At 39.8% G+C, this 23,240-nt stretch overlaps 1 protein-coding gene across 1 annotated transcript in view; it reads right to left on the bottom strand.

Moving 5' to 3' along the window:
- Positions 1-3,443: 3,443 nt before the first annotated feature.
- GSPT1 (G1 to S phase transition 1) overlaps positions 3,444-23,240 on the bottom strand; it is a 34,801-nt gene continuing 15,004 nt past the window's right edge. Inside the window, exons 5-15 of the mRNA XM_040635313.1 lie at positions 22,996-23,029; positions 20,049-20,126; positions 18,601-18,781; positions 17,833-17,987; positions 17,520-17,660; positions 16,264-16,357; positions 15,354-15,434; positions 11,494-11,667; positions 10,447-10,536; positions 10,107-10,275; positions 3,444-8,140 (exon numbers count right to left, since the gene is read on the bottom strand). Coding sequence (XP_040491247.1) covers positions 8,088-8,140; positions 10,107-10,275; positions 10,447-10,536; positions 11,494-11,667; positions 15,354-15,434; positions 16,264-16,357; positions 17,520-17,660; positions 17,833-17,987; positions 18,601-18,781; positions 20,049-20,126; positions 22,996-23,029 — 1,250 coding nt within the window. The 3' untranslated portion in view covers positions 3,444-8,087. The remainder of the gene's footprint in view (positions 8,141-10,106; positions 10,276-10,446; positions 10,537-11,493; positions 11,668-15,353; positions 15,435-16,263; positions 16,358-17,519; positions 17,661-17,832; positions 17,988-18,600; positions 18,782-20,048; positions 20,127-22,995; positions 23,030-23,240) is intronic.

Here is a 23,240-nt window from a genome sequence, read left to right as displayed (position 1 = left end):
GGGGGGGGGCACCACAGGCACACTGGGTCACTCAGGCTTGTGGTGTACATCAGCCCCTCCTCGGACACGACTTAGGAAGAAAACTTTGTAATCCAGTCAATGTCAGTCTAGAGGAATTCAGGCCAATCTGAAAAGTGATTTCTAGACTTCTACGAAACACATTACTGGTACCAGTGGTCTCTTAGCATCGAAGATCGGCGGCTGACAAGTTCTTGGAGGACTGTATTCTTTGAACCGACACCCGTATATAACTGCTGGATGTCGTGACAGTTCAGCACATCTTTACTCAAATTAAGAAGGTTTTCGATAGACACTGTCAAGTATCATGCTAGGTCATCAGTAAAGGGTCAGTGAGAAAACTTTTAGAAGTTTTTCGTGAACATAATTTAATAAAATAAGTCACCTGAACAAGAAAAAAAAAAATAGGACTTGGTCCTGAGTTTTGAAGGAGTTGATCAGTAGAGGTACGAGTCCAGTTGAGTCGCCCTGGCAACACACAAGTCTGTGGGGACAGACTGGCTTGGAAACAGGCATGGCTCGTCAAAGGACACGCAGTGGAGAAAGCGTTCAGGACTGACAGATCAGAAGGGAGCTTGTGTCATTTTATCACCTTTTAGGAGGGCTAAATGATCTGTCTGGTAATAAAAGCAGATAAACAGAAAAGATGAAACTTTTCTGTCTGGTTTATTTATTTATTTGCATTTCTAATGATGATTCAAAGAAGGCTGTATTTGCAACCAAGATGACAGAATCCTAATTGGGAAACAAAACTAAATCTTCTTTCAAGGAGGGATAAAAAAAAAAATCTGAGATACTCATAAAATACAATGTTACTTGGCGATAGAGAGTAAACTACTGATAAACACGACATGATTAATCTCAAAAACATGCTGCTTGAAAGAAGACAATTGGGTGCATAGCGATTCCATTTATGGGGAGTTCGAACCCAGGCAAAACGAACATACGACAGAACACTGGTCACCTTAACAGGAGGAAGGAAGGGCTTGGAAGGGGACAGAACAGAACTTTTTGGAGTGATGGAAATGTTCTCTATGTTGACGTGGTGTCTATATAATTGTATCCACTCAGCAAACTCATTGTAAGTTTAAGGTATGTGCACTTTATGCCAATTTTGCCTTAATAAAAAACTTTCCTTTTGTACACAAGTTCCGTCTGCTGGAACTTCTTTACAAATAGTAATTACTCCTAAGACTCCAATTCTTTCAAAATTTCTTGATCCTAAAATTGTGTCTTTGCCAGGGAAATAACAAAGCTGGTAATGGAGATTGCTTTTGTTCCCAGTAACTTGTGAAGTCTGTGAGCAAACACAAAGCGTTTGAGTACTGTACTCCTAGTCCACTAAAAGGGCGAGGTCACTGTAGTCAGTCTCAATCTAAATATCACACAATAAAGAATTCAAAACAAGTTAAATATGTCATTTTCCCCATGATTTCCTCTCCAACAGTTTAACCAGTAGACTTCGATAACCAGTAGCCTCTTAACCCAACCCAGAGAATAGAACTCTTTTGGTGAAAATGCCTTAAAATTAAAATTCATATAAATCATTAAAAATTCATATAAATCATTAAAATCATATAAATCTTTATATATTTGGGCACGATCATTTCTGCTGAAATGAAATGTTTAAGAGCTCAAAAGTGGGATGGTTTAAGAAAACGTGCAAGTAACATTAAGTGTGACCCAGTGCACACAGAGAGGGAAAAGTTTTTGCCTAATTTTTAACAGAAGGATCATATCATAAAAATAGTGATTGATGGGGCACCTGGCTGGCTCAGTAGGCAGAGCATGCGACTGGATCTCAGGATCATGAGTGCAATCCCACGTTGGAGCCCACTTATTAAAGGAAAAAAAAGTCGTTAAAAAAAGCACCACAGTAATTGAATAGCAAAAAGCACACTTGTCAGCTACAAGATTTTTTGTTTCCTTGTTTGAGCCAAGCTATTTCTAGCAGAAAACATAGGAAAATATTTCATGCAAGGAATTTGGGCACACAGAACCTTAAGAAAAAATTCAAAGGAAATACATTATCACAGTAACAAAAATTTCACTTTTAAGACTGAATTTAGAGGATGAATATAAGGAAACAAAAAGATTTGCCACTGCAATACACGACTTAAAATTCTTCACGTAGCATCTAAATGGCCATAAATGGCCAGAGACTTAAAATAGATAACCTTGTCACTAAAAAGGTTAAAACGTATTTTCCAGAACCTGTCTTTTCCCATGGCCAAAGAGACGGCTGTTTTTTTAAGGTCTTTTTAAATTCAGAAAATATTGTAACTTAGCCATCATTTATTCTTCTAGATTAGATCTGTAGTTCTTCACTACAAAGCTACAGTGTCCGAGGTATTGATGCTACTTTTCTGCTTTAAGATGCATCGATAGAAAGAAGCGTGTCTCTGAAACTGCATCCACGGGCGGGCCTGATGTGTAAGATTCCCTCCGTCTTTTCCCCACCACAGTGCAGTGCCCATGTGTGGCTGATGCCCAGACACATTTAGAGCACAGGGCTGGATGGGCAGGGCTGGAGACCTAGTCACTTAAGAGCACAACAGTGTTAACTACTGTGGTTAATCACAAACTTAGAACTTTCATAATAGGAACCCCTGCTTCAACAGCAAGCTTGCTGACAAGTTGTAATCAAAGACTCCACTGAATGCCAAACATCTCTACTACAGACGGATCACCAAAACCTTGAAGTGATTCCTTTCGCCCAAGATGGTTTAAGCAAGAACTCAAACTCATGGAGTAAAAGGAGGACCCAGGAATACACCGCTGGCAGCTCACTAACCACTACGTGACACTGCCTCTGTTTACCGTTCGTTTCTTGTCCCCGCAAAGTACCTGGTTGCTTGCTCATTATTAGAAATCCTGAAGAGAGAGGGTAGCACCTGTAACAGAATCCCTGATGTCTCCCCAGCTCCAGCACATAGAGCCACACGCTGCGGTAACAGCTGTTAAGCACCTCTAACTTCCTGCATGGTGGCTGTTAAGACTCGGTCGCCTGTGGGGCGCCTGGGGGGCTCAGCCAGTTAAGCCTCTGACTCGTGGTTTCAGCTCAGGCTGTGATCTGGGTCCTGGGACTGAGCCCTGTGTCGGGCTCCACGTTCACTGGGGATCTGCTGATGCTTTGCCTCTCCCTCCCCCTGCTTGCATGAGCTCTAAAATAAATCTTATTAAAAAAAAAAAAACAAAAAAAACCAGACTCAGTCACACAGACTGTACAGAGCTTTGCATCCCACGTGCAGGCAGACCACACATTCATCAAGTCCTCATGTGATCGGGCTCATCACATCGCTCCCCATCTGCTGGGACATGGTGCCAGTACGTGACCCAGAAATCGAGGGCCGTACAGAGGATGGACCGATGCACCTGGGCCAGGAGACAAGAATACAGGCGACTGCAAACAAACAGACAAATCCTTCAAAAGGGAAGATGACAATTTTTATTGTTATTACAAAAGCAAATTCTTTTTACTTCAGTCATTTGAGTAATTGCAAGAGCGGCTAAGGGCTTCATCCTCACACAGGCACCAAGTCAGGCACAGTAGGTAGCTACAAATCGTAAGAAAAAGGTGTCTTTACCTTGGATTCCCACAGTTCCTACCTAGAGCATTCTGCCATGCTTTGGAATTAGGTTAAAAAACCCCAGCAGAGCTACTCAGTTCCCTTGAATTCTTTCTTTTTTTTTTTTTTTTTAAAGAGCTAGGTATTGACCTACGCTGTTCTAGTAAAAACTAGTCACTAAGTCCTGGCCTGAGAGAGATCCACATTTCCTTTAGAACAGAACAAACTAGTTAAATGATGAGGTGAGTCAATTCACGAGAGCCCAGTGGGAGTCCTTAAAATACGCAGACCTTCCGGGCTCAGCCCTCAGTCACGGAAAGCCCATGGCTGATGACCTGGGGGGCGCGGAGCTCTGCTCCAGCGTGCTCTTCCTGGCAGCAGGAGAGGAGGTAGCGGGGACTTGGGCTGACATCTGGAGCGCTAAGCTAATGTGCCTGGCAGAGGGGAGCCTCAGGAAGCACAAAGTCATTCTGCCCTTGCTGTCCACAAACCTGAGGTTTCTGTGTTACGTTTGAAAGGGCACAGTGGCATGTGTGGCGAGGCAGAAAGGACAGTTCCCATGCCGGGGCTTGCTTGAGAAATCCTAATTTTCTGCCTAATCAGACATGGTGCCAATCTGCTCTTCCCTTATTATGTTAGAGAACGTCAAGGTCCTGATCTCCACTCACACCTCCGGGCCCTTACAACATTCCCTAGGAAACAACTCGGCTAGCATAGGACTGTTTCAAGGAAGCATAGGATTAGAGGTATGTGAAAAGTGTCTTTATTGAAGGGAAGACTCAGTATGTTCCAAGATACTGAAAATCAAGAACATCCTAGAACCAAAACCATCACAAGTTGAACCAATCTAGCAGCAAATTGGTTCAAATGGGATCCACTGAACTATCACAGGAAAATAAAAACAGTCCCTATTCCACTTACTAGGAAATCTAATATAACGAAGTGACTGCTAAATTTAAACCTAGCAATAAGTTTTTTGAGTTGTGCACGTGTAATTATATTTATTTATTTAACAAGCTGCTGCCATGGCAAGATCTCTAAAGAAACAAAGCACTGAATATATCAGATGGCATCTTGCTAGAATCACTGAAAAATGAGCGGGAGGAAATAGAAGCCACGTTATCTGGAGACAGAAAATCGTCCCCTAAATCCTGCTGACGGTGGTCTACCTCTCACGTGTCTGTGGGAGGACTCATGGCACAGTTTACTCTGATGAGTTAGGCCAACACTGTCCAGAACACTGAATCATTCTACAGGTCGCTGGAGTGCCGGAACCGGAACTGTGACAACGAGTTTTAAAGGTTCAGAGTTGCCTGATGTGGAGATTTGCCCCTCGACTACCTGAAATTCGTCCCCAGAGCTATGAAGCTCCCATTCATGTGGTGGCGGTCTGTGAGGAAGTCCGTGCCATCGAGGAGAGGAGCTCAAGTGTCGCCCCGTGGGACAGTCGTCACAGACCGCGGGGTAGTGACACTTGTGACTAGTCTTCCTGAAGATGCCAGGGAGTTTAGCTGATTTTTCTCAAGAGTTCATCATGGAAGCAGTTTTTGAACATAGGTTCGCCTTTTTCTTGGGCTGCAAAACTGCATCTGATTGAAAGCATGACCCAAAATATCTGCAGCACTTGAGCTGAGAGGGTGCCGGGGCCCATCCAAGGGCACCTTCCAAGTCCATCCCACACCGAAAACGCAGTTCTCGTCGCTTAGGGAACTGGCAGACAAGTGCGAGTTACCTCTTGTTACAGTGAACCACCTGTACTTTGACAATTTACAAAGTTTTTACATTCAATTATCACGTATTTCAAGACTTTCAGTTCAAAACAAACAAACATACATGGGCTTAAGTATTCAAGAACACTACTATTTGTCACTTAATTTCATGGCAATACATACTCAGTCTGACTCTTCTGGTTTGATTTTACATTGATTTTCACTGGATAAGTCCTTTTTGCAAATTAAAAACAAGAAATAGAAGCTATATTTCCCCTCCCCAACAGTAAGGTTTAAAGTGGCAATTACTTCGGATGTTCATTTCAACAACACCTTCTTCTCTTCAATTCAATTCATTAATTTAAAATACCATAAATAATCTAGCATGAAAGTTGTATACAGAACATTAATGTAAAAAGATGCAAAGAAAGTTGTGATTCTAATATCTCTATGCTAAAGCTGGAAGAAAAAATGCTTGGGTCCATATTATCCTCATCTGCAGCCAACTACCCCACTACGTTCGCATCGTCAGCCACACCCACACGCTCACGGGGCACAGAACGACAGCTCAGGACCCCGTAGGGCCCTGTGGAGCCCAGCATCACACGCTGCCAGTTCACGCCAGACATTGTTTCCTCAGCCGAATCACTAGCCAGCGTGACTAAGAGTTTAAAATCCATCGACTCTGAATACTTCTCAAAGAACTTCCAAGTCCATATTTAACAGTGCGGTTTCTTTTAAATGATTAGATCATCATTTGCACAGATTGTAAAAGAATCCACTGAAATCTCTATTTCACAATGACATCTCTATTCATTAGCTCTTCTATGTTGGAGGTGGGCCCTTCACAGTTGGTATCCATGTCGTTTTGCTGAAGAGTCTTGGCAACATGCACATAGTATTTTAAAAATCTAAATGTTTTAATAGCAAACAGAACTGGTTTTTAAAAATATGCTCGATTGAAAAATGGAAATCTATTTCTGGAAATAATTTCAACAACTCTTGAGCTTTTAAAGATTCATTAAAATCCAAGCAATTGCTATTTTGTTCCTATTAAGTTGGAAGTACAAAAAGAGTCCTATGTACTGATTAAAGCTCCCGTATTTCCCAGAAAAATAAAAGCCCAGAGATTTGCTGACATAATAAAATTTAGCTAAATTTCATGCAATTTAATAGCCATGAGTATAGTTATAGGAAGCTGTAGGACAACCACTTTGCTCTGTCCATAAGATATAGCCTCATTCATGAAATGAATGATAACCCAGTTAAGAGAACAGGATTAGATTAAGTTTTATGACTGGAAATACAGTCTGACTAGGCTTTTCTTTTCTGAGGGAAGGGACGTGTCATTAAATATACAATTACAAACTATCTTATTTAGAGATAACCACAATCTAAAAGAGGCTGAGTCTTTGATCCATGGCAACAACGCTCAAAATCAAGGGTGGCTTCCAATCAACCCAGAAAGTGGCTCTTCCATTTCCCTTTTATTCTCATTAAAAATTTTTAAATTCATGACAGTTACAGTAGAAAGTTGCTGGCCCTCAATCTAAAAACCACCACAATGCTCCACTGTGGATCATCCAGATAACAGCTTAGCAAATTTCAGCTTTGTATTTAAGAAAACCATGTCAAATAATCGAGAAAAACTTCGATACTGTGCTTGATTCTACTCATCACTTTTCACTTCAGTCTGTGCACATTTGGATGGTTCTAAATACGTGTTCCTTTCGTGGCTGGGTGAGATTTAGCTTTAAACCAGCATGGATCATCCCACCTTTAAAATTACTGATACAAACAGTAAACGGAGTAATTTGCAGAACTGGCACTGGCAACGGGTACAGTTTTCATACTAGGTGCATGCAGCTCTTATCAACACTAAAGGAGGCATTTTTGCCAGGTCTCAACATGCTTTCTTTATTGCAAATCCCACTAATTTAACAAGTTAATGGAATTTTCTGTAGGGGTACAATTTCATTACGCTTTACTTATAAAAACTACAGCACGCTGCTCTTTTACTTTAAAACAACTTACTGTGTTTAAGAAATCACGTTGACTATAAATTGGCAGAAAACAGCCGGCAGACCTACAGGTAGAGCAAGTCCCAGCCCCAGAAAGGTATTTAATTGGACGAATGCAGTAACCATCAAAGGAAGGGGTCAAACTAATGCTTTCCTTCAATACAAACTTGCACATCGTTTGGAAATGCCTCATTTAAAGTAGTGGGTAGGGAAAAAGTTTAGAAAAGTCCAAGTCATAAAATGTACTCAATTACTTCGTAAGTTAAAAAGCTAATGCAACAATGTTACATCCAGATAAAAAACGTTATTCAAAAGCAATTCAAATACCGAAAAGGATTTCAAATCGAATATTTTATTAACATGGTAGTTGTCTGTAACATGTGCACACACTCGCACACTCAGAATCATCTGCCTGGGGAAAAAAAGACTAAGTATGCCTAAGGGGAAAATGAAAAATAAAAAATTCCTGTAAGTTTTCATTATTGTAAGCAATTATGTCCACATCACTTACAAAGCTATTGCCAAATCTGTCCAAGGAAGCAGAGTTTGGGAGGGGAAGGAAAAAAAATCTGGGGGAAAATTCAACAGTGGCATAGCAGAGCTCTCAATATGAGAAAGCTGACATAATGTGGACTTTTGCTGTGGATTTTTGTCTTTGCAAAATATGGGGAGAAGTTTGTCAATGGGCAGAAAATAAGAGAAGGCGGTGTGAAGTAGGCTTTTGCAGTCAATTTTCCTCACAGTATTGTGCAGGGTCATCAAGAAAATGCTTAGTCTTTCTCTGGAACCAGTTTCAGAACTTTTCCAATTGCAATGGTTTTACCTAGAAATGAAATTAAAGAAACAAAAAACAAAAAAACAGAAACAAAAACCCTTTTTCAGTAGTTAACAGCAAAGCTACGTGAGGTATTCAAGCGTATTATTTTAAATCATAAAATTATTTTTCACAATGTAAATTACTTTAATTAACTGGCTTTACCACCAAAGGCGTGATTTCTGATTAGGCAGTCTTAGTAAGTGGGTCTGTAGAGGGTGGGCGGAGTTGAAAAGAAACTTACCATTTCCTGTATCATAAACCTAAGCCTGGACAAGTACAATGTGGAATACCCATACCACGGAATACTATTTTGCAATAAAAAGGAACGAGGAACATGCAATACATGTCACAACATGGTTGATCCTCAAAAACACGCCAAGTGAAATAAACTAGACACTAAAGACCACAAATCGTATGATTCTATTTATATGGCATGTCCCAAAAAGGCAAACAGAGAAAGATCTGTGGCTGGCTAGGGAGAGGAACACCAAGTGACTGTAAACAGGTATAAGGGTTTTTTTAGATGTTCCAAACGTTCTAAAATTAGACTGTGGTGATGGCTGTACAACCCTGTAAACAGACTAAAATTCATTAAACTGTACACTTAAGTCAATTTCAAGATATATAAATGAACTCAATGAAGCTGTGAAGAGGGTTTCTCAGTCCTCTTATAAGGGGTACAAATCCCACTAGGTCACGTGAAAAAACCTAAAAGCCAAGCTACTCTTTAGGAAAAAAACAACTCTGCAGCTAAACATTCTTGCTACATTAATTTCTTCTGTCCACCCGACTTTGTCCATTTCTAACTGGTAACTAAGATTCTCATCTTGTTATGTTAATAGGACAAACCCAAGCAACCAGGTTCACTATTACCAAGAGGAATTTAAGATAAGGACTTCAAAATACAGTGACCACTGTCCCTATACAGATTCCTCTGAAGTAAGGTTCCGGAGCTGTGATCATCATCACACCCCCAGTGCCTGTCACAGCTCCTGACGTGCAGAAGACACACAGGGAGTTTTCTGTCCAACAGAACTGGAACGAACATGCGAGCTGCTGACTCTACATTTCAACTGAAGCACAATGTTTTATGTAAAGTTTTCCACACTCTTAAAATAGTCATCTGAGTTAGAAATACTAATGATCCACGGAGAAACATTTAATAAGAGTCACTTTGTTTTGATGCTACCAGAGAGTTTCATGGCCATGAGATTCACTCGGAACTAGGCAGAAATGGACATCCACACACACACAAAATGACATTAAACCTCTGTAAGAATCAGGTGCTGAAACACCATCAAGGTATGTGTCCCCTTCATCCCCCCAATATCTGTGTGGTGAGTGTTTTTTCGTATTTGATTTTGAAGTGTCTCCTGGGGCACCTGGGTGGCTCAGATGGTTAAGCATCTGCCTTCGGCTCAGGTCATGATCTCCAGGTCTTGAGATCGAGCCCCACATCGGGCTCCCGGCTCAGCAGGGAGTCTGCTTCTCCCTCTCCCTCTGCCTCTCCCCTTGCTTGTGTTTTCTCTGTCTCTCTCTCTCTCTCTCTCTCTCAAATGAATAAATAAAATCTTAAAAAATAAAGTCTCCTAACCACAGAAACTACAAGGTTTCTACTTCAGAGGCTTGTATGGCAAAAACCTACCTGATAGGGTTAAGCCCTTCAAGACGGGCTCTCATCACACATATTACAAAGAATTTCATCGCAGCAATGCCTCATTTAGTAAATAAATTAACTCTCAAAGCCCACTACTTGCAAAATATCAAAATTAAGATTCTTAATCTACAGCATACTGCTACAATGCATGGTCGGCTCTGCCTGTTCAATTCACTCAACTCATGAACATTTATTACAGGAACACATGACAGAACACGCACCCAAGTTGTCTATGAACTTGTGAGGCACGCCGTATGCGGACGCACCAAGGTCCACATCTCAGAGACACTAGTAGGCATCAGTGCAAAGGCTTACCCTCATCTCTTAAGGTAAAGCGCCCCATCTGAGGGAAGTCTTTAAAGGTCTCAAGGCAGATGGTTCCCGCTGTCCTTAAGCGAGCGATGCATACTTGATCTTGTTTCACAAAACGGGGTCGAGTCTTACTCTTTTCTCCTGATTTTTTGTCTACCAAGCAGATTAAGGCCTATCCAAGAGAAAAGGATGAGATCAGAACGCTGAATAAGAGAATCTTTAAGACAAGGGTGCAAACAAGAGTACATCCACTGCTGCCGATCAGAAATGATCAAGACCGTCTTCAAACACATACACAAACAAAAACCCCAATTAGCTTAATTATCAATTAATTAGGACTCACTGTTATTTCGACTTCCTCAATACAGGTATGAATATGCAGCACCGCATTATAACCTGGGCAGATGATGGATTTGTGCTCTATAATCACTATCTGTCAAAGAAAAAAATTCACATATTTATCCCTGGGGTACAAAAAGAAGTGCACGTTCTCCAGCGCAATATAGTACCACAACAGGGAACTCGCCGTCTCAAGATTCGTTTGGGTTAGAAGTGCTGGGTCAGGTCGCCTGGTATCCAAGCATGAACTCTGATATCCTCACCCCACTGATCTTGGCCAGACCCAAACAGTAGAAACATGGCAGGCCAACTAATTCTTCTCTGAGAAGCCTTTCCTCCATCCTCCCCAAGGATTTTCAGTAATCACCGCCACTACAGCTACTTTTGTTTTGTCTTGTTCCAGATGTGAACTTCTCATAATTTTATCCAATTCTCAATATCGAAGGTCCAGTAAAAGTAAAGAACCTTGTCTCCAGCATCTAAATCTAATCTATCATCATAGCTTGTAACAGAACTCAAAATTCTGTGAGCTACACTGGCATTCTTCTGCGGAAGTCAGGTTGCTAATAACAGAGAAACTGTGTTTTCCTGTCTGTGAAGTTACTTATTCTGAGTGAGCAGACACACCCTAATTTCCAAGGCAACTCTGCTCTATTTACGAGGAAAGACACTTTGAGCAAAATATAAGTAATAATATCTACTATTAATAGGAGATCAAAAATAAAAAGGAACTTGGGGTGCTTAGCTGGCTCAGTCAGTAGAGCATGGGACTCAATTTCAGGGTCATGAGTTCAAGCCCTATGTTGGGCGTGGAGCCCACTTCAAAAATAAGTAAATAGATAAATAAAAATAAAAATGAACTTACCAAGAATACCACCTCTAAAAGACCTCATGTGTGTGGGATACACATCATGGTTGTTGTGATATGTATGATTTATTCTATTTCAATACACACAATGGCATGTCACCAATAATCAGGACAAAAGCCATTTAAATCCTAATTTCATTTAGACAGTGAAGATCACTAAGACAATTACAATAACAAGTTTACCTGGGCATCAAACGTGCGTCCAGAATGACAAAGATTATTAGGGTCACAAAGTATGAATCCTGGAAGAATCTCCTCTTCTTCAATTCCTTTCAGTCTGATTTTGAGGTTTTCACCTGGGGCTACAGAATCAGTTTCTACATCATCGGAAAGGATTCCAAGAACTTCCACATTGTGCTTAAGAAAAAGAAAAAAAAAAGCAGCAAACAATCAAACCCAAGACTGGGGGTTTTCTGACACATTCACTGCATAACAGTACATAAAATGATCTTGGCCGTTCACTTATAGACTTGAAAGTCACATTTTTCTGAGGTTGTGTATTAGCCAAACACTTATCTGAATATAAAACTTTATTACATTTGTATGACATGAATTTAATGAAAATCATATCCTAGAAGTATAAGCTGCCAATTAAAATATTAATTCATCAGCTTTTTATGATCACATCCCAATAATTTCCAAACTGAACACAGTATAAACAAGCATTTGCCTTTTTTACCTTTTTAAAATTAAAACATTAAATTTAACATCTGGATTTTAATTTTGTGACTGTTGTATTATTATGATTAAATTCTAGGACTTAACAGACACAGTTTCTACTACCTATCAACCCAAATGTCTGAAGAGTGCGCTTCTCAAAAGATATTTGAACAATTAAGCTGGAAAGAATACTGACTATTTAATGGGTACAGGGTTTCCTTTTGGGGTGATGAAAATATTCTAGAACTTGATAGTGGTGATGGCTGTGAAGGTACAAAATGTCACTAACAGTACAATTTACATTATTTTACCAGTTACTTAAAAAAGAGCATAGAGATGGGAGAAAATTCTGAAAGCAATACCCACAAGCAGTCCCTTATTTTACTTTCCTTCTGCCCTTGGAAATTCGTACTTTTAAAACACATACCACAAACCAAACAAAGTAACAGACCTCAAGACAAAATAAACTATCTCTTGCTGGTAGATAAATGGTGGAGAATCCAGAATCTGTTATGTTCCATGCCAGATCTCTATCTACAGACTGTCTAGTTAAACTCTGGTAATCTCTCCCCTCGCCACTAATAATGGTCTCCTTTCCCAAAAGGCAGCTTATACCTTCTTATTGATACCTGTTGAAATTCATTCCAAGAAGTGAAAGAGAGCTGTATTTGTTAGCCAAATTCTTTCTAGTACAGGAGAAAAGGGCAGAAACCAGCAGTCCCAACAAAGACAAACTAAGCAAGTACTGTAAACTACCTTTTGCCCAAATGATCCAGCATAACAATCCCTCTTCTCCAAATGTGGTCTTCTATGGCTAAATACAAAGGAGCTAGTGCAATCTTTAAATTAATCCAGAACTTCAAAAATTAAGACTGAGACCAACAAATTCTCTTGGTTTATGAAACATAAGGATATTGCCTGCTCTAAGTAACTCAAAGAAGTGGAATCATAGGGACGCCTGGGTGGTGCTGTCAGTTAAGAGACCGACTCTTGGTTCTGGCTCAGGTCAGGATCTCAGGGTCGTGAGATCAAGCCCTGCATTGGGCTCCATACTCAGCACAGAGTCTGCTTAAGACTCTCTTCTCCGTCTTCCTCTGCCCACCCCCAAAATAAATAAATAAATCTTTAAAAAAAAGTGGACTCATACATTTTTCATCTTTTTGTGACTGGCTTATTAATTCACTTAGCAGAATGCCCTTGAGGGTCATCATGTTGTAGAATGTGTCAGGATTTCCTTCCTTTTTAGGCTGAATAATATTCCATTTTATGGATACATCACATTCTGTTTATCTACTCATCCATCAATGGACACGACAGGCTGCTTCCCCATTAAAGCTTTTGTGAATAATGCTGCTATGAACATCGGTTCTTCGAGGCTGGCTTTCCATTCTTTTGGGCACATATCCCAAAGTGGAATTGCTGGATCATATAATTATTCTATTTTTAAATTTTTTTGAGGAAACATCATTATGTTTTCCATAGTGGCTGTGAAGTTTTACATTCTCACCCACAGTATACAAGGGCTCCAATTTCTCCACATCCTCGCCAACATGTTATTTTGTTTTTTTGATGGGTATGAGGTGTTCTCTGATTGCGGCTTTGATTTGCATTCCCCTAATGATTAGAGACGAGATCTTCTCTGCTTGCTGGCCGTCTGCACATCTTCTTTGGAGAAAGGTTTCAGTCCCTTGCTTGTTTTTTAGTCAGGTTGTTCTAGTTCGTTGTTGTTGAGTTGCAGTTCTTGATATATTCTGGATTTAGCCCCAAATCAGATTTACGATATCCAATTACTTTCTCCCATTTCATAAGATTACCTACCCATTAATATTTTAACGTAAGATAGTCTGGCATCTGTGTCTTTTGAAATATTTAACTCCGTTCCACTGAGACTCAGCAGAACTAACAGGAACGGAGTCTTCAAAGCTTGCCTACCGGCTGCAGGCAAGGCTATGCTGACCGGCCCAGTCACCCGTATCAAGTCCCAGCTCCTGCGGAGAAGCTGTAACTAGTCTAGCCTGGCACCCAGGCCACCTGCTCATAGTAAATTGTACTTTTCTTTCTATTATGGTAGAACAGTCACAAAATTTACCTTTTATAACCATTTTACGTTGTACAACTCAGTGACATCTAGTTGGCATTCACGACACTGTACAACCAACACCAGCACCTAGTTCCAAAACATCCTCAGCACCCCAAAAGGAAACACTGTGCCCTTCATTCAAGTGACTCCCCATTCTTCGACCCCCTGACCTTTTGCAACCACCAATCTGCCCTCTATCACCACGACCAAACTACTTCTGTAACTGCCCTGAGCTAGGATTCACGATGAGCAGACTTGGTGCTGAGCGCAGAGCCCAACGCGGGGCTGGATCCCATCACCCCAAGATCGTGACCCAAGCCAAAACGACAAGTCAGATGCTCAACCGACTGAGCCACCCAGATGCCCCACTCATCTGGAGATTCTGATGCCTGAGGCCTACTTTCCTACATAAACATCTCTGAAGCTGTGAGAGAAGGCCTGTCTGGAAAACAGGTAACAGTTTCTCAGGTAACAGGTCTGTAATTATCAGCAACTGAGCGGCCAGAAATAACACAAAGGCAGAGTTCATGGAGACTTTACGTGTTTAATGAAACCCTCTCCGATAATAAACAAATTACAAAAAGGCAGGAAGAAAGAATTAAGAAAAGACCCATTTATGATAAAGGCACATTTTCTTTTCTCAAAACAGATTAGGAGTACAGACTGGGCACATTTTATAGTATCCAATATAACAATACAAGATAAAGAGAAGAAAGCAGGGATGCCTGGGTGGCTCAGTTGGTTGAGCGTCTGACTTTGGCTCAAGTCATGTTCTCGGGGTCCTGGGATTGAGCCCCATGTTAGGCTCCCCGCTCAGTAGGGAGTCCACTTGTCTCTCTTGCTCTGCCCCCCCTGCACTTGTGTTTTCTTTCTCTCTCTCTCAAAATAAATAAAACCTTTTAAAAAAATTAAAAATTTTTTAAAAATAAAAAAAAAAAAAGAAATGAAAAAGAAAGCAAATTATGTCATGATTAAACCTGAGTTTTCATCCTGCATTCACTTGCTAATCCAATGTGTTAACAGAAACAAGTCGCTTAACCACTCCAGACCTCTACTTGCTTCTGGTGAAAGAATGGAGGTAAAGCTCTCCTGAGGCTCCATCTTTTAGCTCTTCCCCATTTTGTCACTGGATAACTATAACACCTTATATTCTGTACTAAATTTTGTACTTGACATTAATAAAACATAATCCTGGATGTTAAGTTTCTTTTAATGGAAATCCCTTCATTTTTGAAAAGTTCTAACTCTTTGCTAATATTTTTAAGAGAAAATTTAAATGAGAAAGAGCATTACTAATTCTTACCTTGTTTGGCATCATCACAAGCTGCTGGCCTTTACAAATAGATCCTGATTCCAGCTTTCCCAGGACCACAGTGCCCATATCCTGTTTAAATTTGAAATAAAAAAACCCAAGTTGTAGACTTTTATTACTATTCTTCAGCAGTTCAACAACCCAAAGTGAAATCTGATGGGGCTTACTCAGAAAATCTTTAGCTCAAGTGGCAGAATGATCAGGATTACTCTTAAAGGATAGGTAAGAAATATATTATCTGTCATCAGCATATGTGCAATTATAATATGAGTAAGTATGCCTAAGATCTTAAAAAAAAAAAAGTACCAGAAAGAGCACAAAATTTTACATATGAAGATTTCAATTATTTGTTTAAATTCCAGTTCCTTCAAAACTGAGACTGCTTCCTCATGTATAAAATTTGAAAAATACTTGTTTAAGAAATTTAGCAAGGAGCTAATGAAAGAATTAATTATCTGAGGTCAAAACGTTACATACGGATAAAACTTCTTAAAAAATCAAGTTGAAAATCCAGTTAAAAATAATGAAGTCTATTATTTTAAAGACTAACATCCAAAGCTGGTGAGGCTATGGTGAAACCAGCACTCATATACTGCTGGCGGTATTTTGGAAGACTGTGGGTCAATATCCACCAACTTCAATGTGCAAATCCTTTGAGTCCAGCAGTTTTACTTGTCTGACTTTCTCTCTAAAAATGATCACTGACTCACTGGGAAAACAGCCTGAATAAAGGAGGCTGGCTGATTAAATTATGATCCATCTGCAACACTAAATAACAAACGGCCATTAAGAAAGAGACATCTATGCTATGTTGTTAATTATTAGGATTGTTTCATAACTTAAAACACAAAACAATGATCTTCCCTCCCATAAATCTCAATCTCTTAAATATTCTGGGTACCTTGTACTTATCCACAATTGGCAGCCTGATTGGTCCATCAACTGATCTATTGAAGTTTGGCAAATTATCCAGATAGGGAATAAACGGTAATCCACTGAGAACATAACAATATCCATTAAAGAGAATCAATAAAAATATTAAAATTTTAAGACCGTAACTTTATATGAAAAACACAGTTATAATACTTTCATTCTACCCACATACTCTTCTTATTCAACCAATTAATTATCTGGTTCATCCCCTTCATTCCACAGAAAACTAAAAATACAACAAAATAGCCCTATAAATATAATGAAAAACCTTCCCCATAAACTTAAGATTTAGAAAAACATTTGATAGCAATGGCCTACATTTTGCAATAAAACGACTACATTCTTCTTTTTTCCTTTTTTAGAGTGAGCGAGCGGAGAGGGAAGGGCAGAGGGAGAGAGATTATCTCAAGCAGACCCCACGCTAAGCTCAGAGCCCTACGAGTCCAATGACCCTGAGATCATGACCCGAGCTGAAATCAAGAGTCGGGACGCTTAACTGAATGAGCCACCCCAGTGCCCCTAAAATGACTACATTCTGTTACTTAATTCTTATGGACTTTTGCAGTTCTCAAATCAGGATTCTATAAAATAATTTCCCCTTTAAAACTACAGTATATGATTGGGAGGCTTAGTATTGTCAAGATATCAACGCCCCCCAAATTCTTCCACAGATTCAGTACAATCCCCATTAAAATCCCAGCTGCCTTTTGGCACAAAATGACAATCTGACCCTAACATTCATACAGAAATTCAAGGGATCCAGAAAAGCCAAAACAATCTTAGAAATAAAGAACAACAAAATTTAAAGACTCACACTTCCCAATTTGAAAACTTACAGTTATAGTCATTAAGATTTTACCTAACAAAAAAATAACTCAAAATGAAACACACGTCTAAATATAAGAGCTAAAACTGTAACAACCTTAGAAGAAAATAATATGGCTAAGTCTTCATGACTGAATTAGGCAATGTTTTCCTAGGTATGACACCAGAAGCACAACCAACAAAAGAAAAAAATAAACTGGACTTCATCAAAATTAAAACCTGCTGTGCCTTAAAGGATACCATCGAGAAAGTGACAAGGCAATAACAAAAAGACAACCCAATAAAAAAATGAGCAAAGATCGTGGTATTTTTAAAGTCACAGTTACTCAACAGTCCCTGTTTTCTAAAATTACTTATAAAGACATAAAGTTTTTCTAAAAGGAAGAAAAAGTTACTTACGTGTACCAAGGACAGAAATCTGACTGCTCTTTAAGATTTGCTCCAGTCAGTCCTGAGCAGGGCATAAAGTGAATGTCCTTTTTGGGATTGAAGCCAACTTTTTTCAAAAATGGCACTAGTTTCTCTTTACATTCTTCATATCTACGGATATTTATAAATAACTCAATTATAATATAAAGCAAATGAACTCTAGTTTCATTATTAAACAAATTAAGGTTTTAGAAAAACCCGAGGGGGAAAAAAGCACAGGGTAGCAAAACACCCTTTATTCCGTTTACACGCCTGTGAAAACTAGCACGACAGCGAAGCTCACCTCTCATTGCTCCAATTCACCGTCGGATCATCCATCTTATTAATAAGCACAATCAAGTGCTTCACACCTGCCGTCTTTGCCAACATCGCATGTTCTCTCGTCTGTCCCCCTTTTTCAAATCCAGTTTCAAATTCTCCTTTCCTAGCAGAGATGACCTAGTCCAAGAAATCCAATAGTTTATTCTTACACACTCAGGGATACCCTTAAGCAGTGAAACAGCTTTCCTTTCAGTTTTATCAGAAGCTTTTTACAAGAAAATAAAAGTAAATGAGTTATAACCTATAAGCTTTTGAATGTCACAATGTCTAAATGGCTAAAGATTTTGGTAAATGTTTCTTCTGATCCCCCAATTTTCCAAAATCTAGTATGCCTTTATATTTTGCAATTCAAACATGTATGTGATTTAGGGCTGGTATGGTGACGAAACAAAAACAACCCCGCAAAATGACTGAACAGATCATTTCTTACTCAGCTTTGTACCCACAGCACACATGGTATGTACAAAGTGGACAAGCTTGGCATTTAGTGGACACTAAGCTCTGACATAGTCATAGGTAATAGCAACGGTAGAGAAAAGATGAAACATGTTTTCGTAAGTGAATCCAATTATAAAGTTTCTTGAGCAGATGAGACAAAAGTGACATCTGTGACTGTGTATTATAGCTCACTGCAACCTCAATTTTAGCTTTTAGAGTATAAACTCAAATACTTAACACTGAAGTGGGGCTGCTAGCAAATACACAGGTGAATTGGAAAGTTCTTACTTACCAGTACAGCCAAATCAGCTTGAGAAGCACCACCTATCATATTTGGGACAAAACTCTTGTGGCCAGGGGCATCCAGAATTGTGAAATGCTTCTTTTCTGTTTCAAAATAGGCACGGCCCACTTCTACGGTTTTACCCTTGTCTCGTTCTTCCTGATTTGTATCTAAGGCCCAAGACAAATACCTGAAATAATTTTAAAATAAGGTTAATATTGCTAAGAACAAAAGTTTTTAAGATACTCTTCTACCATGAAGGTGTAATGATGATATCCAGCTTTATGTCCGGCATACATTTAAATCACGAACAGGGGGCGCCTGGGTTGCTCAGTTGGTTAAACGTCTGCCTTCAGCTCAGGTCATGATCCCAAGGTCCTGGGATCCTGTCCTGCATCCGGCTCCCTGCTCAGCATGGAGTCTGCTTCTCCCTCTCCCTCTGCTTGCACTCCCCCTGCATGTACTTGCGAGCACGCGCTCTCTGTCAAATAAATAAATAAAATCTTAAAAAAAAAAAAAAAAGTCGGACACTCAACCCACTGGGCCACCCAGGTGCCTCAACCCTGTATATATTCTTTTTTTTTTAAATGATTTTTATGTATTTATTTATTTCAGAAAGACAGAGAGCACGAGCAGGAGGAAGGGCAGGGCAGAGGGAGACGCAATTCCCCGCTGAGCAGAGAGCCCAATGTGGGGCTCAATCCTAGGACTCCGGGATCATGACACTCGCTGACGGCAGAGCTCAACCAACTGAGCCACCCAGGAGCCCCAAACCAGTATATATTCTGTAAGCAAACCGTATTTATGAAAACAAGCTGATGACATACACAGAAAGACGACTTTGTACCAATGCCAATATGACTGTGAGCTTCTATAGTGATCTGGCACAAAGTATAATACAAATAATGGCTATCTAAGGATATTTTTCAAAAGTGAAACCCAGTAACCACCATTTGGGAGCAAGGGTTACTTGTTAAAAATTATTTCAGTATTTCTTTGCCATGTGAAAATGCTTTACATAAGTTTAAAAAAATCCAGAATAGTAGGTGTTAATTTAAATGATCTCATCATCTGTATTACATAGTATGTAATCCCATTTTTTTAGTATAGCACTGATGATGATCTTTTCCCTTAATACACAGGAATACAATTTAAAAACAACAACAAAACAAAAACCATGAATGTCCCAGTCAAATCTTAACTTTAAATAAATGAACGGTTTAGAACTTATCCAGCAAGTCTATTTCTAGAAGTCTGGATGTTCCCAAACGTTCCCTGTGCAAGTTCTGAAGGCATCAGGAGCTGATCTACTCTGTAGTATGAAGGGAAAGGAAACTTTTCCTTTGTTATGACACTACCTCAGACTTCATGCACTTGTATCTAAGCAGACTACAAGAGCATTAAGTAGGCTGTGCCTCCTGAAAAGTAATTTATAGTGCCAGAAAAATTTACTATACCAAGTTTCTCTGTTTTTCTCTTTAGCTTCTCTTTCATATTTCTCAAGCGTCCTTTTGTCAACCATTCCGGTCAAATACCTGAAAACAAAGAAAAAAGGTAAAAACTGAATTATAAATTATTCAGTGAAGTTAAGACAACTATCAAGCTCTTTGGGGAAGTTCAACTCCAGAAAACAGCAACTTTAAAATAAAGGAACCACTGACGGATGCCGAAATCATGGGAAGTTAGGAAAAGATATGTACGTGGTCTCAAATTCTCTCTCCCCAGATAAAGGGGAAAAATAGTAACTTTACTGTGGAGAATCCTGGCAGACAACACATTAACCAAGTAATCCTGGCTAACAGCACAGCAGGAAACAGAACACGTCGAGAGCTGACAGGAGGTACCCCTGATGGGACGCTCTGAGAAGAGCACAACACAGCCTGTGTGACAGTCCTGCCCGAATGTAAAACCTCAATCTAACTGAAAAACTTCAGTCGCACCCAAACCGAAGAACACCCTACATATTAGCACTCTTCAAGTTAATGAAAGTCGTGGAAGACGAGACTCGGGCAATGCCGCAAGCTGAGGAGACCAAGATGGAACAACTGAACGCAACGCGGGATTCTAGAACGGAAGAACGACATTCGTGGAGAACCTGGTTAAGTTCGAGTAAGAGCCACAGTTTAGTTAACAGTACTGCGCCGATGTGAACCTCCTGGTTTTGAGGACTGTACTACAGCTATTTCTTATGTTAACGCCAGGGAAGGCTGAATGAAAGGTATATGGAACTCTGTACTATTTTTGTAACCTTTCTGTAAGTCTAAAATTATTTCAGAACAAAGTTTTTTAAAAATTTATTTATTTTAGAGAGAGAGTGCAAGTGCAAGCAGGGGTGGGGCGGGGGGGAAAGGGGGAGAGAGAGCGAGAAGCAGATTCCCTGATGAGTGCAGAGCCCCACGCAGGGCTCGATCTCAAGACCCTGAGATCATTCGGGGCACCTGGGTGGCACAGCGGTTAAGCGGCTGCCTTCGGCTCAGGGCGTGATCCCAGCGTTATGGGATCAAGCCCCACATCAGGCTCCTCCGCTATGAGCCTGCTTCTTCCTCTCCCACTCCCCCTGCTTGTGTTCTCTCTCTCGCTGGCTGTCTCTATCTCTGTCGAATAAATAAATAAAATCTTAAAAAAAAAAAAAAAAAAAAGACCCTGAGATCATAACCTGAGCTGGAACCAAGAGTCAGACACTCAACTGAATGAGCCACCCAGGAGCCCCCAGAATAAAATTTTTTTAAGGGGCAAATATAAATACTAATATAAAAAAAGTGTTGTCCAACAGTGTTGTCCAAGCAATTAAATCTTATTAATACATTTCAATATTTAATATTTTTTAAAAATTACCAAAGATTACAATTTGAAAACAATTCCTTAGGAATACTGAACTGCTTCCCTTGACGCAATCCAAATCAAAGCCTTCCTGTTTAAGCTTTCTTCTCTGTGGGTTCTCGGCGGTCATCTACAGTGCGTGCTGCTAGCCTGCTGAGCACAGCATCCTAGTGAAATGCCCATGAAAATTACAGCCTAAGCAAAAAATACACATTCTCCTAAAACACAGAATCAAATGGGCATTCCATCCGTAGAGCCTTAGTTAAGGATTCCTATTTAATAGCTTATTTTAAGGTCTGTTATAGAATTTTCAGAAGTAACTGGGAATATTACCAACTAAGACTACAAGGCAAGACAATGAAGATATGCTCTCTAGACCCTCTGATGATACAGTTTAAAGAAATGGATATAATTCAGGAGGGATTAAAATTGTAAAACACTGAAAAAAACCAAACCAAAAAACAAAAAACTCTGTCCCCAATGTGGGGCTTGAACTCACAACCCTGAGACCAAGAGTCACATGTTCTACCTACTGGGCCAGCCAGGTACCCCAAAATTATAAGACCTTCTAATTAAAAAAACTTTTTTCAATACTAGAATACATTGGGGCGCCTGGGTGGCTCAGTCGTTAAGCGTCGGCCTTCGGCTCAGGGCGTGATCCCGGCGTTCTGGGATCGAGCTCCACATCGGGCTCCTCTGCTGGGAGCCTGCTTCTTCCTCTCCCACTCCCCCTGCTTATGTTCCCTCTCTCACTGCCTGTCTCTCTGTCAAATAAATAAACAAAATATTTTTTAAAAAAAATACTAGAATACATTGCTAAAGATCAACCGAGGTGTTTTCATACTTAGATAGCTTCTACATGTGATAAAAGATTATGATAAATTATCTAGCATGCTAGCCAGACTACCTGTCTTTGAGTAATCTACCTAGGACTTAAAAGAGTTGATGAGTAAGGAATAAGGAGTTCCCTTCCCCCCCAAGTACCAGACTCATGTGCTGGTTCTCATTATTCCTAAGAAAATTATATTCAAAGCAAACCAAGATTTCCTATAATCTAGGGTTCTACATTAGCTTTTATTAAAAAAAAAATCTAAAATACAGCTTTCAAAAATACATTTAACTAATGTTCCATAAAAGTTTGACAGTGATAACAAAAGAATTCTAGTGAATGCCTCCAATCTATCAAAAAATACTAACAATGATCACACTGCAAAAATTCCTTAAGATCAGGTTTCCTCGGGGCACCTGGGTGGTTCAGGGGTTAGGCGTCTGCCTTTGGTGCAGGTCGTGAGCCCAGAGTCCTGGGATCGAGCCCTACGGCGGGCTCCCCGCTCAGTGAGGCGCTTGCTTCTCCCTCTGCCCCTGGCCCTGCTTGTGCTCTCTCAGTCTTGCTCTGCTCTCTCTCAAATAAATAAAAAAATCTTTAAAAAAATAAAAATAAAAGATCAGCTTTCCTTACAGGTAATGTCTTTATAACTTCTTCAGGTGACCTGTTTTATCTCCTTTGTATGACTGTATGTTTACAGTGCCCAAAACTCATCCAATCAAGTTAACTCTATTATTTAACAAAAAATACAGACTTACATTATTTGTCCTCCAATGGTCGACTTGCCAGCATCTAAAAGTAACAACAACATCAATAACATGCAAAACACAGGCTTAAAAAAAAAAAAAACAACCGCTATATGCACTAATACCGTTACCAATCAGCATATATAATTCAATAATTTCAGTTGCAAAAGAAGCTGTCAAGACCCCTTGCAGCTCTACAATGATTTATACTGATGAAGAATTTAGAACTACTTTTGATAAAGAAGAATTTTTGAACA

The sequence above is a fragment of the Ursus maritimus genome, unplaced genomic scaffold, assembly GCF_017311325.1.
Source record: "Ursus maritimus isolate PB19 unplaced genomic scaffold, ASM1731132v1 scaffold_2, whole genome shotgun sequence".
Lineage (NCBI taxonomy): Eukaryota > Metazoa > Chordata > Mammalia > Carnivora > Ursidae > Ursus > Ursus maritimus.
Note: the sequence above shows the minus strand (reverse complement) of the source record. Positions and strands in the feature narration are given on the sequence as shown.